This window comes from Terrapene carolina, unplaced genomic scaffold, assembly GCF_002925995.2.
Source record: "Terrapene carolina triunguis isolate 2854851 unplaced genomic scaffold, T_m_triunguis-2.0 Scaffold250, whole genome shotgun sequence".
Classification (NCBI taxonomy): domain Eukaryota; kingdom Metazoa; phylum Chordata; order Testudines; family Emydidae; genus Terrapene; species Terrapene triunguis.
Window position 1 is genome coordinate 335,597 of NW_020664601.1, and position 16,102 is coordinate 351,698.

The 16,102-nt window shown below is 46.2% G+C and overlaps 1 protein-coding gene across 2 annotated transcripts in view; it reads right to left on the reverse strand.

The window, feature by feature from the left end:
- The window catches only part of EPS8L2 (EPS8 like 2), a 131,812-nt gene that overhangs the window by 74,143 nt on the left and 41,567 nt on the right, over nucleotides 1-16,102 (reverse strand). For both annotated transcript variants that reach the window (XM_029912833.1, XM_026657619.2), the window contains exons 2-3: nucleotides 13,558-13,621; nucleotides 11,792-11,847 (exon numbers count right to left, since the gene is read on the reverse strand). In XM_029912833.1, the coding sequence (XP_029768693.1) occupies nucleotides 11,792-11,847; nucleotides 13,558-13,601 (100 nt within the window). In that variant the 5' untranslated portion in view covers nucleotides 13,602-13,621. The remainder of the gene's footprint in view (nucleotides 1-11,791; nucleotides 11,848-13,557; nucleotides 13,622-16,102) is intronic.

Consider the following 16,102-nt stretch of genomic DNA (forward strand, 5'->3'; position numbering starts at 1 on the left):
CATGGATTATATGGGGGGGGGGGAAATGAAACAGAATTTAAAAAAAAAAAAAAAAAAGTTATAAATATATTTTTGGGGGGGGGGGGGGGGTGTTTGGTAAAAATTTTCAAAAACTGAATGTTTTTACCAAAAACCAAAAATTTGAATTGAAAAAAATGTTTTTTGTTTTTAACAGCAAGATAACAGAAGGAAAGTTTTGACCAAAATGAATATTTTCCCAATACTTTTCATTCCAGTAAAAAAGCCAGTGTTTTTTTTAAAAGTTACAATGAGAAAAAATTCTTGCTTGTACCATTATAAAACCTTGGAAAGAAATCCTGTCCACTCCCCTTTGAACTGTGCAGAAGAGAAGCCTGGGGATGAAGGCTGGGTGTTGCAAGAGTCAGAACAACTTCACAGGTCCACCTCACCAATCATCACCACCTGATTATCTGTGATGTAGTCACAATGGTCCCTTGGGGACCACTGCCAGCTGATGTGGGTTAGAGCAGCCCATGGGCTGCTCTAGCCTGTGTCAGGGCAGTGATCAGGGCAACTCTGGGCAAAGAATTAGGGAGCTCCCCAACCTGTTGTGCTGAGCAGATCTCAGCCGCAGCAGCAGCAAGTCTGACCTAATATCATCCGACTGTGGCTTCAAGATGAAACAATAGGATGGATGGACTGGCTTGAAAAAAATCAGAGCTAGAGTAATACTTTCTGGGGTTCACATCAGCTTGGATAGCTGTCCCACCAGAACCATCAGCCTCTAGAGGTCTCAGCAGATCTCAGGAGCTCTGGGGCATCTCCAGAGAGACAAGCAGCAATGGGCTGTGGAACACGGCTGAACGCACACAGGTTGAAGAAAGCAGCCAGCCAGAGGCCAGGAGAGAGGGGGTTAGAACACAGAGCCCTCTCTCTCCCTAGGAAATATTAACAGCAGGCCAGCTTCTGCCCTTGGCTACACCTGCAACTCAGTGGGATTTGGGTGTGTGTAACTGAGGGCAGAATTTGGATCATAGGGAAGTGAACAGCATTGTATTTGGCTAGAGACATTAGGCTCTCTAGGGAGGGCATACAGAGCCAGAAAACTACCCATGTCCAGCCTAAAAAGGGAGCATTGGTGAGGGACATGAGGGAGCAGCAGGGACCTGTTTGCAATTGGGGAAGCTGGAGAAAGGTATTGGGGGGAGGGTGGGAGAAGGCTGGGAAGCACAGAAAGCTCTTTTATGTCCTAGACTGTGTGGTGCTTTCCCTATTAATGTAAGGAGAACTTGGGTCAAACAAATACATACTTTGCTTCTACCTAGCAGCACAGAAACCAGAGTCTGCTTCTGTCTGCAGCAGGCAGCTCTCTGCTCTGTTCAGCATTCAGGCCTGGTCTACACTGGGGGCGGGGGTGTGGGGCGAGATAAGTTGGTCTAAGTTACGCAGCTTCAGCTACGAAAATAGCATAAATTAATGGAGATATCCTATCTCCTAGAACTGGAAGGGAGCTTGAAAGGTCATAGAGTCCAGCCCCCTGCCTTCACTAGCAGGACCAAGTACTGATTTTGCCCCAGATCCCTAAGTGGCCCCCTCAAGGATTGAACTCACAACCCTGGGTTTAGCAGGCCAATGCTCAAACCACTGAGCTATCCCTCCCGACATACTTAGAGCTACTTACCGCGGTGTCTTCACTGCAATAGGTCGACTGCTGCCGCTCCCCTGTCGACTCCGCCTACTGGTGGAGTACCGGAGTCGACGGGAGACGGAGACCCCCGCTGGATTGATCACTCCGGAGGTAAGTGTGGACATACCTTTCAGGGCCCTGCATTGCTGTCTGAATTCTCCTGCCATTTCCCACAACCTTACTTCACAACAGCAGCTACTCTGCTGCTTCACACAGTGAGCTCTCTGGGACAGAGGCTATTTTCTTGTTCCCTCTCGGTCCCTAGCCTTTGGTTGGGGCCCCTAGAGATGCTACTGTCATACAAATAATGGGGCAGCAGGGTGATGACCATGGATTTGGGTGCATTCAGATACCGATCCAAGCCTACGGGAGCTGAACTGAGTAAATACATGGAGGTTCACCCACCACTGGCAAACAGCTAGATTACTGCCCAAAGGATGCTGCCTTCTTCTTTCAAAAAGCTCCGTTTTCAGATGGTGTAGGGAAAAACGAAAGGGTGAGCGAGGCTTTAAGAGGAAAGGTTGTCAGTAAGAGGAGAGCTGCATTGCAGCAGGGGAAAGCAAGGGGTAACGTGAAGCTGAGATCTGTGGTAGGAAAGGAAACATGAAGAGAGAGACTGCAGTGGCACAGCCGGAGACGTTGATCTGAACAATGTAGTCATTCAAAGCCAGTGGGGAAAGACGGAATTAGTGTGCCTAGGCATTCCAGTGGCGCAGCTCCATGAAACCAGATCAGCTCCAGCACCAACTTCCACGGGGGCATAAACACACGGCAACCAGGCCCTGGGAAAGTTTAAGTGGCACAGCTTCAAAAGGCTGTGTCCTCTTGATTACTATTTACACACAGTAGAGCAGTGATGGGCAACCTGCGGCCTCAGCCTAGCATTCCCAAATGAGATTAGAGCCCCATTGTGACAGGCACTGCACAAACATAGTGAGAGACAATCCCTGCCCTGAAGCTGTTTGCAGTCTAAATAGACAAGACAGATAAAGGGTGGGAGGAAAGCACAGAGAGCTGAAGTGACTTGGCCAAGCAATGCAGAGCTCTGAATGCTGATCAGAGTGGAGAGCTGCCTGCTGCAGATAGGAGCAGACTCTTTGCTGCCAAGTGGATGCAAACAGGTTGGTAAAATGCATCCCAGGTCTCCTGGTTCCCAGACCAGTGCACTAACCATTGGACCCCTGATCAGAGCTGAAGGTAGGAATTGCATGGCCAGCAGGTGGGAGAATGCTGCATCAATCCTGATGAGTACAGCGTTCTTCCTCCTGAGTATTGTTCTTACTGGGCTAGGCAGAAATTAACATAGTGAGACTAGAATATTCAGACCCATAAAGGTGAACATGAACAGCATCTTATTGGCTAGAGACGTTAGGCACTGGGGTGGGGGCATATATGGCGCCAGAAAACTACCCATGTCAGTCATAACGATAGGGTAGGGAACCATTGGAGACAATGTTGTTACTTTCATTGTGCCCTGTGCCCAAGGATCTCAAAGCACTTCCCACATATTAAGAGCCAGATTTAGCCACAGCCCTGCATTGGGGGCAGTGTGGAGTGACTCTGCCCCAGGGGGAGGGTCAGGACCCCAAGTGAGAAGTGTAAGCCCCATGGCCCTGCCCCCTCCCAGCCTCCCGTGGGTTGACTTGCACCCCAGGGGGCACATTCAGGAAGCAGTCCCTGTGCTCACGCTGGCCACTCTCTGGGACAAATATTTACATCACCCTGTAATGTAATTTAGTGATGTGTTACATATGAGAAAATCCTGGTTCACAATTTGCTGAAAAAAGTCATGCTAAGTCAGTCAATTCCTATTAAATAATAATACTTTACAATCACGTTACATATACAAAATGACTGTCTGCTAATAAGCTGCAATGGAATTAGAGGACAGCAATTCTTCCCCACTAAGGAAGTGACTATTATTTTTTTCTGGACCTCTGACATCATTCCTTTAAAATGATCGTTTCAACGGAGAACCTCTGCTGGCAGTTTGTGCAGTCACTATAGCCTGAATTGCAGCCCAGTTCTCTTAATGATGATGACAAAAGTATGCAGCAGTGTGTATACTGACTTTTTATTCATAGAAATACCACCTCTTCCCCCCAGTCACGTTAATGAATTGTGACAGTCACTTCTATGGATGCGGAAACAGGCACACAGAGAGATTAAGTGACTTGCCCAAGTCCAGTGACAGAAAGGGAAACTGAATCCTGGAATTTTGACCTAGGTGCTGGAACTAGGGGTGCTGGGGGTGCTGTCACACCCCTGGCTTTAAGTGGTTTCCATTATATAACAGGTTTACAGTTTGGTTCAATGGCTCTCAGCACCCCCACTATACACATTGTACCCTGAGTCTTGATTCCCTTTTCAGTGCTCTACGCACTAGACATGCTGCTGAACAGGAAGTGCACTAATCCTCTCATAAGTGTATGATCACAAAGAGGCATGTTTTTCTTTCTTCCTCGTACCTATTGGAAGCAAACTTAAGCATGTACTTCACTGACACCTCCCCACCCAACACCATTCAGGGCAAAGAACCAGGAAAGAAGGGGCCTGAGGAGATAAATGAGCTGGAGTGAGAAATTAGGTTAAGTCTCCAAGGCTCTTAATAGCCAGTGTACTTTTATGAGTGCTGCGTTCATTTTGTGGGATGGGGAGAGATTTCTTGCTAATATGAATAGCTGTAACTTATCAAAGTCTGCTCTTTGGTGGTCTCTGGGACAGAGTTCTGCTTTCGTCCCCAAAACTGGGAGCCAAATTAAGACCCTGATTCAGAAAAGCATCCCAATTCAAGACAGGGCTTAAGCATGTGGTTTACTTTTAAGCATGAGCTTAAGTTCAAGTAGTGCATGTGCCGGTTATGTCCTGAACTGGGATGGCCTTATGCTTAGGTGTTTTCCTGAATCATGGCCTAAATGCACTAAACGAAAATGTTGGTTGAGCTCTGTTTATTGAATCAATGCTCTTTGTCTTACATTGCAGACATTAACTACACATATTAAACCCGTGTGAAAGATGTGGAATTTTCTTGGGGGGAGGAAATATTTCATGTGCGCAGTCGCAGTGTATCCATTTATATTCATGTGAATGTCACATGTAGCTCAGCTGAAATAATTAACAAGCCCATGGTTCTATACAGGAGATAACCAGTAACTAATGCTGAATAATCACTCTTGTTGTTGTCCAACATGCTAACTAATCAATAACTAATGGCTATTTTCTACCCAGCTTTATGAAAAAGATAGTCTCAAGGCAATTTTTAGAGCTTTGTGCTTTTGGAGCCAGATCTTTGGCTGGTGTGAATGCACGTAACACCACTGATGTCAATGGATCTGTGCTAATTTATACCAGCTGAGGATCAACTGGGCCATTTATTTTCATTTATGCTGCTGTTTATCAGCCCGTGTTAGAAGTTAGAAAATGACATTTCTTTTATGGCCTGTTTGTTCAGTTCCACCAGTTGAACACTGATTCTCGTCCCCACCCCATTTTTATAACAGAGCTGGAATTGACGTCATTATTTTCGAGTGTCTGATACCATGTTAGGTTCCTCAAGAGAACAAATAAAGAGACAATCCCTGCCCAGAGGAAAGTACAAGATAAATTCACAGAAGACACAAAGAGTATGTCTACACTGCAGTCCAAAGTGAGGCTGCAGCAGGGTAGACAAACCAGCGCTCGCATGGCTAAAACCAGCAGCGTAAATGCAGCAGTGTGGGCTGTTCAAGCACACCAGGTACCATGGATATGTACTCATGTTGCTAGACTGTGCTGAAGTGGGCACATCTACCTGTGCTGCAGTCACACCTCAGATTGCAGTGTAGACACACTCAAAGTGAGGGGCAAAACCAGTCAAAATTGGGGTAGGGGGAGGACAAGGATTAGGACTATAGGACTGTGCAGTTATTCAGTAGAACCCTGATCCTGAAAGCTGGTCCATGCAAATGGACACCTGGGCTCCACATGGGCACAGGGCTCTGCATGTGGGCAGCCAGTTGAGGAATCATGACCTTGATGATTCCATTAAACGTTTTGTTCTGCTCTTGAGAACCAGCAACTGCCACTTATCTAGCGCTTTGCTGCACTCTGCTCTGTCTAGGGAGAAGGCAAGTCAGCTTGGGAAAAATACGAACTGAGCTGACCCTTAACTCATGCACACCCAACTCAACCAAACCTTTCCAATTCAGATCACTCACTTCCCTCTTCAGAGCTCCCAGCCCATGCAACTATCTGCTAGGCTCAGATATTGAACTCAAGTCTCCCAAAGAGCTCTGGCTGTTGGATAACTGAAATCAGCTTCGCTCTGGATACTGTGGCTGTGTAACTGTGGAAACCAGTCTCTGATCCGTGGGGTTGTAATTTAATCTTTAACCTGTAGTACATTCCACGCAGCCAATGAGGACATGAGGTCTCTTATGTGCCAGGGATCCTACAGTGGCACTTCTCCATGGAGACTGTGCTGCCAATGGATCACCATAGATTGGGTGCAGTCTGCCCCTGTTCAGAGTCTCCTGGCTACAGCACATCAACCTGTGCCTTAAGCCAGTGGTTCTCAACCAAGGGTCCGGGGCCCTCTGGGGGGCCACGAGCAGGTTTCAGAGGGGCCGCCAAGCAGGGCCAGCATTAGACTCGCTGGGGCCCAGGGCAGAAAGATAGAGCCCCACTGCATGGGGCTGAAGCCTGGGTCCTTGAGCCCTGCCACTTGGGGCTGAAGCCAAAGCCTGAGCAACTTAGCTGCAAGGGGGCCCCTGTGGTGGGGGGCCCCAGGCAGTTGCCCTGCTTGCTACCTCATACTGCCAGCCCTGGGTTTTATTTGCAGAAAACCAGTTGTTGTGGCAAAGGTGGGCTGTGGAGCTTTATAGCATGTTGGGGGGGGGGGGGCAGAAAGAAAAAGGTTGAGAACCCCTGCCTGAAGCAAAGCACCTCCAGGCAGATGGTGTCATTTGCCTAAGCCAGGCAGGTGGGAATGACTGGGCCCGTCGTGCCCAGTGTTCTGTTACAGCCCAGAAACCTTTCTTCAATTACAAACTGCTTTTAGTATCGAGTGATCGCGGCTGCCAGGCTGTCACTCCTCAAGTTAACGGTTTCATCAGCTGGTTAATCTGCAGCAGGCAAAGTGCTCAGCACTCTCAAAGCTTGGGCTCCATGATAAGACAGCACAGAAACTTCTTGCTATGGGCACAGTTACAGGCTGTGAAATGCCCCTTCCATTTTATAGGCATTAGTCTTAGTTCTTCTCTAGGCACAAGTAGATCAGTATGGTGTACAGACAATCGGGAAGGGGTGACTGATGTGAGTCATGCTGCTTATGTACTACTGGAAGGTGCTCATATGATCACAGTATAAGTACTTATATAGACTAGAATATTCTCTTAAGGCCTGATTCAAAGCCCACTGAAGTCAATAGAGAGACCCGCCCCTTAGTTGCAGTTATCTTAGGATCAGTCCCTTTTCCCCCTGGGTTCAGTGGATAATCCTTGAATGGGTACAGTATTATTTATTAAGCCTTGAAAACAATTTAGATCAGTAGGAGGCTGCCGGCTAATGCAACCACCAAGACAGCAATAAGCCGGTTGTGTAAACTACTCATTATTTTAAAGTACTTCCTTCCCAGCCTCTCTCTCGGGATTGCCAAGAATACAATGGATTTCCCTCAATGTCCTTTCATCTAGGTTCAGAACAGAAGCCAGTAAGCAGAGAAGCAGCTTTATTTATTCATGGTGCGCATTAACATTTATTCAGCTGTCTGCCCTGTGCGTTGACTAAGGCAGCAACATGATAGCTATCTGTCCTTCTACCTGCTGTCTGGCTAGCCAAGGTGCTTTCTATAAATGCGGCCAGAGACCCTTCCAGAACTTGGGGCTGAGCAAAGGAGAGACTGTGTTTTACTCTTTATTTGATCATGGCACGGCTATGCTAGTTGACTCTGAAGGAGATGCTGACCATATACTGTTCACACACAAGGCACATACACAGGGCCAGGTTTGCTAGTATACTCTGGATGCCTGGTGATGCAAAGCAGCCGGATTGTACCAGTGATTCTGCCCATGGTATTCTCTTTTCCTATCCTTCCTAGGGTGACCAGACAGCAAGTGTGAAAAATTGGAACAGGGTGGGGTGGGGGGGGGGAAATAGGAGCCTATATAAGAAAAAGACCCCAAAATCAGGACTGTCCCTATAAAACCGGGACATCCTAATCCTAATCCTTCCTGTTAAATGTAAACTTACGTGTAGGAATTCATACTAGGCAGACAGGATGAGCAGATGGCCAACTTTACATTGCAGGAGAAAATGTAACTTTCAGAATTTCCTGACTTTTGAGTGTTTGATTTTACAGCAGAAGCTGGGAATGGGCGACAGGAATGGATCATTTGATGATTACCTGTTCTGTTCATTCCCTCTGAAGCACCTGCCACTGTTGGAAGACAGGATACTGGGCTAGATGGGCCTTTGGTCTGACCCAGTATGGCCGTGTTTATGTTCTTACGTTCTAACATTTAATGTTGCATTAACCTCGGGATTTTGTTTGTTTGTTTCGTTTTTGCATTATTATTATTGTTATTTCATCAGTGAATAGGGTATGAGGATGGATGTGTGGGAGAAATTCCTCTTAGTGCTATTAGAATCAGCCTATTTAAATCCCCATCAGATTGAGGGTAACTACATGCAAAAAGAAAGAGGGTTAATGCAACGCCTCCTTTGTAAAGTGTTTTGAGATCTACTATTAAACAGTGATTTACAAAGAAGGTCGGTGTCATCATCCCCATTTCACGGGCAGGGAAACTGAGGCACAGAGCAGTAATGTGATTTGCCCAAGATGATCTAGCAGGCTGCTGGCCAAGCCACGAATAGCATCTAGGTCTCCCAAGTCTGAGTTCAGTGCTCTATTTACTTGGGTACAGCACCTCTGACATCCTAAATGACATTTATAAAGTGTTGCCTATACAGGTCAATAAAGCAGGAGAGACAGATAGGTGTCTAACCACTGAGGGTTTTTTGGCAGAAAAGTAAGCACACAGAAGGCATACCTCATTCATATACAAGCAATGTAGTCTTGCACGGGGCTGGGAGGGCGGAGCCCTGGATCCTATTCCCAGCTCTGCCACAGACCTGCTGTGGGATGCCAGAACTTGTCATTTAACCTCTCAGTGTCGGTGAATTTGTAACAAGAATTGCTTTTGGGGCAGCGTCACAAAAAAGCAAGGCACGTTTCACCTAAGTGTTGTGATTGACTTCTGTTTTTGAGAACAAATTTGTTTTACAGAGAGTATGGATGCTTTGGGAGTGTTTGCCAAACCATTGGCTACTTATTTTCCATTTCCAGTTGTGGGCAGTAAAGCTATTTTAGAGCTGCCAGTGTCCCTATGGAGGGGCACAAAGCCAGTATTTTAACACCCGCATGTTGATTAGCTAATAAGTCTCAGTTCTGTGATGCATTCACATGGTTGGTGGATATCTGTCTTAAGGAAAGTGGCCTTAGTACATGAAATGTTTAAAATACGTTATTTTCAACTTTCAGTTTAATTTTTATTTTGACCAATATTCAGAGGAGACTAAAATAAGATCAAGGTATTTACTGTAGGAGGCTTTTAGACTGAAATCTTTGCACCACCGAAAACTGCCCTCCCCAGCCAAGCTCTGGGTACCTTCAACATACAGTTAAAAATAGAATAACATAGGAGTTACAAAACATAACAGGGGGGCACTATGGCCCCCTTACACTGTGTAAAGGGGCCTTAGTGCAAATGAGAATAAAGTCCAACTAGTCCAATGCATTAGCACTTCTTTTTCCCAGTCAAGCACATGTTATTTAATCACCAGACAAGTGACCAATAGAATAACCCATGCACTTTCTCTGCAGACAGAAATTAGGCCACAAATAGTCAGTGAGTGGTGCAAATAGCATGAATTTATCTCCTCCCTTTACACTTGGAGCTAATCTAAATGATTAATGATTACTTTGTTCAACACTTTATCCGCTAAGCTAAGTACTCAGCCCTTCAGCCAAGGAGGTCACTCACAGTGACACTATCCCAGGCTGAGGTCACTTTACAGTGACAAATCTCCAGGCAACCAGTCTGCAACGGAGGCCACTCTAGACCAGGGGTAGGCAACCGATGGCACGTGTGCCGAAGGCGGCACGCAAGCTGATTTTCAGTGGCACTCACACTGCCCGGGTCCTGGCCACCGGTCCGGGGGGCTCTGCATTTTAATTTAATTTTAAATGAAGCTTTTTAAACATTTTAAAAACCTTATTTACTTTACATACAACAATAGTTTAGTTATATGTTATAGACTTATAGAAAGAGACCTTCTAAAAACATTAAAATGTATTACTGGCACGCGAAACCTTAAATGAGAGTGAATAAATGAAGACTCGGCAGACCACTTCTGAAAGGTTGCCGACCCCTGCTCTAGAGCGACAAATATCCCAGGCACCCCACCTGTGACCACGATCACTTTACAGTGAAAATATCTCAGGCAACCAGTAGGCAAAGGCAAGTTTCTAATCGAGTCTGAGCAACTCATTGAATTGCTGCTGGAATGCTTTGATAGTCTACAAAAACCCAGAACAGAAGAATTGCCAGAATTCCACAAGGTTGTTTAGTAATTTTGCAGCTGGAAAGCAAAATCAGAAAAGCCCTGTTCTGTTCTATTCTGGCTTTTATATCTGCACCCATCACATTGCACTCACAAAACTAACGTTACATACCTGTGCCCAGATCCTGCTAATGAAGTCAATGAGAATTCTACACACAGAAGGCTTTCCAGACCACAGCTAGAGTACCCCAAACTAAGGAGCTTTTATCTTCCTAGCTGAACTGGGTGGAGGAGAAGATTTCTCTTCTCACCCCCTCCCCTTGCTTGTTCAGGCCATCACTACATAGTGTGGACCAGATCCTCAGCTAGTGTAAATCAGCTGAGGGTATGTCTACACTACAGGATTAATCCGAATTTAGATAATTCGAATTTGGGAAACAGGTTGTATAAATTCGATTGTGCGCGGCCACACTAAGCACCTTAATTCGGTTTTTAACCACATTAATTCGGTGGTGTGCGGCCACACTACCCCATTAATTTAAACACAGTAATTCGGTGGTGTGCGGCCACACTAACCCTAATTCGAATTAACAAAATCGATTTAGGCTCTACTCCGTTCGTCGAGGTGGAGTACAGAAATCAATTTAAAGGGCCCTTTAATTCGAATTAACTGGCTCTGTAGTGTGGACGGGTGAAGGGTTAATTCGGATTAACGCTGCTAAATCCGAATTAATCCCGTAGTGTAGACCAGGCCTGAGATCCATCAGTAATGATGATTAATACCTAGCTCTGATACAATGCTTTTATATGTAGGTCCATTGACTTCAATGTGGCTATGTCAATTTACACCAGCTGAGGATCTGGCCCGGCATGTTCATCTGAAGCTCTTCTTGTCCTCTAGAAAATGATCCCTTGTAAACTCTCTCTTCTTTGAAAGCTTCAGAGGGCATTGACTTTTCATGGTGTACTGAGTAATTAACGAGTATAATCATTAACCTGCTCACAACAGTCTTTTTTAGCTTCGCACTTTTGAGAACCTGGTTGTCTGGCTAAATCAACCAGAGAACTTTAGGGATAATGTGGAAGTGTGTCTGCTTTGCACAGGCTTGTAACACTAGCAAAATTAATACGGGAGTGGCAGCCCCTATCAGAGTGGCTGCACTAAGTGGTTGCAATGGCATGACCGCTAGTGCAGAGAGGACATGTGCCTTTCTGCCACCATGTCATGAAAACCTGCTGTAAACATGGTGTATAGGAAAACAGATGTCGTCTGCCTGTTTCCTGCCACATAGCACCTCAGCAGGGAGAAGTATAGGAAACAGTATTGGAACAGACCCATGGCTTGTCTAGTCTGGCATCCTGTCTGCAGTAGCTTCTTCTACTGGATGCTTCATTGGAAAATGAAAAGCCCCTTAAAGGTGAATTGTGACGTGTCCATGTCAGTTCATCTCACAACCACCCCACACTGTCACACCATGAGATACAAACAGGAAGCCATGCAATAAAGATGCCTTCAGCTTTCCCTGCTTCCAGTTTGAACCTGGCAATCTTTACTCAGGCAAATCTCAGCAGCAGCCTAGTGTATCAGTGGTGGTGACTTACCGTATAAATCTTTTGCACTCATTCTCGAAGCACCATCTGCTTTGCCCAAGCTGCTGCTGCAAAAGGAAAGAAAAGGAGCAAATAAACAATAAATCTAAAAAAATTTGTTGTTGTTTTTTTTATTTTTTTACAGGATTCATTATGTGATTCATTTGAGCAATACAGATGGTAACCAATTGATCTGGTCTAGTGCTTGAATGGCAAACGGCAATGGGCTTTTCAAACCAGCTTAATGGCAAACGGCAATGGGTTTTTCACATCAGCTTGCGTTAGTGTGTAAGTGAGGTAGTTATCAGGACCCTGCCTGGTGAGCTGGAGGAGTATCAGTCACTGACACCAATTCTCCAGTGATGCCTCTGATTGCAACAAGCTGGGAAGCCTTGCAGGAAGCTTGAATGCCATCATGTTTGCACAGTCTGTTGTTGGAGAGATCTCATTTTTGTGAGGGGAGGGGATCTGACCTACTCCTGTTTGAGGTTTCGCTCACTCCAAAGAGTAGCCCACTGGCTTTCCCTTCAGACAGGTCAGACCTAGAAAGGGCAGAGGACCCCCTGCCTAAGTCAACAGATGTATGGATCTTCCACCACTGACCATCACCCATTTTTCTCTCTTTGTTCTCCCAGCATCTGCTGGTCCCTTCTAGTCTGTAGGGCTTTGTCACAGGCTGGCTTGCCCTTTAAGGCAAGCTGGGCTCAGCCTTGTCTGTGACCAGACAGCTATTCCCCAGCTGAATGTGATGGAGACTTAATTATAATGCCTGGTCCCCGCTGTGAGGGATCAGAGAGAGGACTACATAAACAGAGCTGTGAACTCCTCCTCAGAGAGGAGCTGGGAGAGTCCCCTTTCTCAGCAGTTAGGCTGGAGGATATAACTCAAGGAGCAGGTCAGGTTCTTGTGGGGGAACCATGAGGTAGGGCCTGTGAGAAGCAGGGAGATCCCTGAGGGAGGGGATGCAGTGGAGGAGACCTGCGGTGGGGAGGAAGCAGCATAGGAGAAACTCTGCTGGGACCAGGTGTGGGGGGGGCAGAGAACTTCAGGGTTGCCTGAGAGGGGCAGAAGAACTGTTAGCCTGGGTATTTATTTGGACTTACAGTTGGATTTCTGTTACCCTGGAAGGGGGCTGAACTTGAGGGGTGATGGCCACACAAAATCCAAACAGCAACAGGCCAGCACAGGTGGTCAACAGGGGGGCATAAGCAGCAAAGTACCCTGCAATGCAATGTCCTGATGCCAGGGGGTGCTATAGCAATGGGGCCAGCCAGGATAGTGAGCTGTGTCCTGGTTTCCCCTCCTGGGGCAGGCAGCAGTTCAGAGTTGTGTAGTGTACTGCCACATGCACCCTACTGTCCAGTGTTGGCTGAAGCTTTTAGGGAGAGAAGGGAGAGATTTTGTAGATCCAGGCTGAGTATAATTTGAATCTGCCACATAGAAATTGTGGGCACCTGAACGAACCCTAGAACTACAGAAACAGGGCAATCAGACATAGGTTTCTCTTCCCTCTAAAGTGTCGATCAAACCACATGGTGCTTTGTGGCAAAGCCTTGATACATGATGGCATGTTTGGTTTAGACTGTATTGGGACATGGCAAGGTGGAATCTTCCCTGGCCCCAGCTGAGGAGACCCAAGTAAGTGAGCAGGAGAAAGTGGAGTCTCGCCCTTGGGGGAGAACCAGAAGTGGAAGTTAATGTTTGTGGTGGCAGGTAGTAATCTATTGCAGTTCTTGAGGATGAGCCATTCAGTCAAACTTTGTCATTCAGGTTCTTACTTTGCAGAGCCAGGCTGGCTGCTGGTAGATCCTTTGAGACTCATGTTGCTGTCAAGACATTAAACTGTAACAGAAACAAAGGAGTTGCAGTTAGCACATTCCGCATTCCACTTGTTTGACCTGATGAAATATTTGCCTGGGTGTGCACCACACTTCACAATCAGACTTCGTTCAGCATCTGGGGCTCCAGCCTCTGATTCTGTGTCCACAGTCAATAGGTGCATCTAAATACTATTATCTGCACACACTAATGTGCTTCCATAACCTCTTTCTCTTCTTCCCCCCCCCCATCTCTTTGTATTGCTATATCTCCCTATATAGAACACCTAATGTGTGCACACACACACCGACAAAAGTCCTGGATTCAAGTTCCACAGCAGGTTGTAGGCCCATTCCTAACCTAATGCTTTCAGTTTGTTCTATGCCAGTAGCAAGTCATAAAACAACAGCGCGGTACCATTAAAGGCTGCTGCAGTGTTTTAGATGACAGATTAACCCACGGTTCCCTCTGTTCATCTCTGCCCAGGTAGAAGGTAAAGGCTTTTAAAGCCAGTTCCAGTGCCTGAGGCTGTGTATGTGTGAATTACTGCTGAGCTCACAAGGGCGGCTGCTTTCTCTTTACAATCCCCACACTGCTGATATCTGTTGGATCTCTTTGTGCAGCGCTTTAGGATTGCTGGAGAATGGGCTGTGTTCTATAAACCCCAGTTGTGTTCTGTTCACTTTAGGGCTGTTTTATGTGCGGTTCATACCTCCCCTGAAACCACTGCACCATGGTCGCAACTTAATGCAACCTCTCTGAAGTCTAAAGTGTTGCGTGGGCGTAAATGAGAGCAGGATTTGGCCCAGGGAGTTGGCAGTTTACCTCCAGGATCCTAGAACAGAAAGCTCTAATGGGGGAGGTGACTGACAGAGGGATCACCTTGAGAACTGTAGCACTTGTGTTGCTTCATAAATTCTGTCAGAAAGCGTAATGCTGTGAGAGCTACCTCCCTTTCTCCTCCTGTTATAGGGATAGATTCAATCACACCCCATCTGGTTTCTGAGGTAGCAGCCCCTGCATGCTGCCCCATCAGAAAATCCGTTATTGTGGAGGGATGGCAGAGCTTTGTACAAGCTCCCATAGAGAAGCTGCGTGGAGTTCTACTGAATCTGGACAAGCCATAAAATAAAATGATTTTTAACTCGTGATTGATAACCGTGGAGCATCAGGGGAATATACCATTTCATTGCACCCAGGAGAACAGCCAAAGAATTTATTCTGCATAATGGTCTAGCAAGAGCCTCAAAGGAAGTCAGAGCCACCTGCCACCTATTAAAACTTGCTGTTCAGGTTGCCAACTCTCCAGGATTGGCCTGGAGTCTCCAGCAATTAAAGATTCATCTTTCATTAAAGATTGTCGTGTGATGAATACGTCCAACCAAAATTGGCAACCCTAATTTGCTGTAAGCTCCATGCGCACATGAAAGCTTCATAAAGTCTCATCTGGCCAAGTGTGGGATTCACATGCATGGCTATTGCTGGCATTTCGATGGGAGTGTCACACGTAAATTCCCCGCATTTATCTAGAGTAGAAAGATGCCACTGACTTTCTTAAAGGGCATGCTGCGACAGCCACTTCAGTAACAGCGTGCAGTTACAGTATAATGAGTGGCACATGCTAAGGGCCTGATCCAGAACTCACTGAAGTGGGTGGAAAGCTGCCCATCAGGAATCAGGACCCCATTGTGCTAGGTACTGTACACACACACACACACACTGATCTCTGCCTGAAAGAGCTTACAGTCTAACTGTGTGATGAGAGGCAACAGGTGGATTCAACAAGCAGACATGGGGAGCATGATGTGATAGTGAGATTAATGACTAGTGTACTAAGCAGAGGTCAGAGCGTACCAGGTGCCTAGCCACGCTCAGGTATTTGTGGGTGTAACCCACACTAATATGGAGTGGTGCTTTGTCTCCCTCTAGTGGCTATGGAGAGTGTTCAGACTGTGCAAGCTCCTGTAATTCGAGCAGTAGGGGCTCCTGCTTTTTAGGTCCAAGGGTCAGTCCCTGCAGATGGACGGGAGGCCTGATGTTATATTAGGTTAATTAATACAGATCATAGAGCCACATTCCACCCCGGAAGTGGCTTCACTAGTTGTTGAATGATTCCCTATATCTATATGGGGAGCATGATCAACTAAGCATGAGCTCCCAAAGTATATCTGGGGCCAAAAGTGCTAATGCGATCCTAAAATGCATAAACGGGAATCTCGAGTAGGAGCAGAGAGGTTATTTTCCCTCTGTATTTGACACTGGTGTGAGAGCTGACTATCTCCAGCTCTGGTGCCCACAAATCAAGAAGGATGTTGATAAATCGGAGACAGTTCAGAAAAGAGCCACAAGAATGATTAGAGGATTAGAAAGCATGCCTTACAGTAATAGACTCAAGGAGTTCAATCTATTTAGCTTAACAAAGAAGATGAAGGGGTGGCTTGATTAGTCTATAAATACCTATATGGGGAACAAATATTTAATAATGGGCGCTTCAATCTAGCAGAC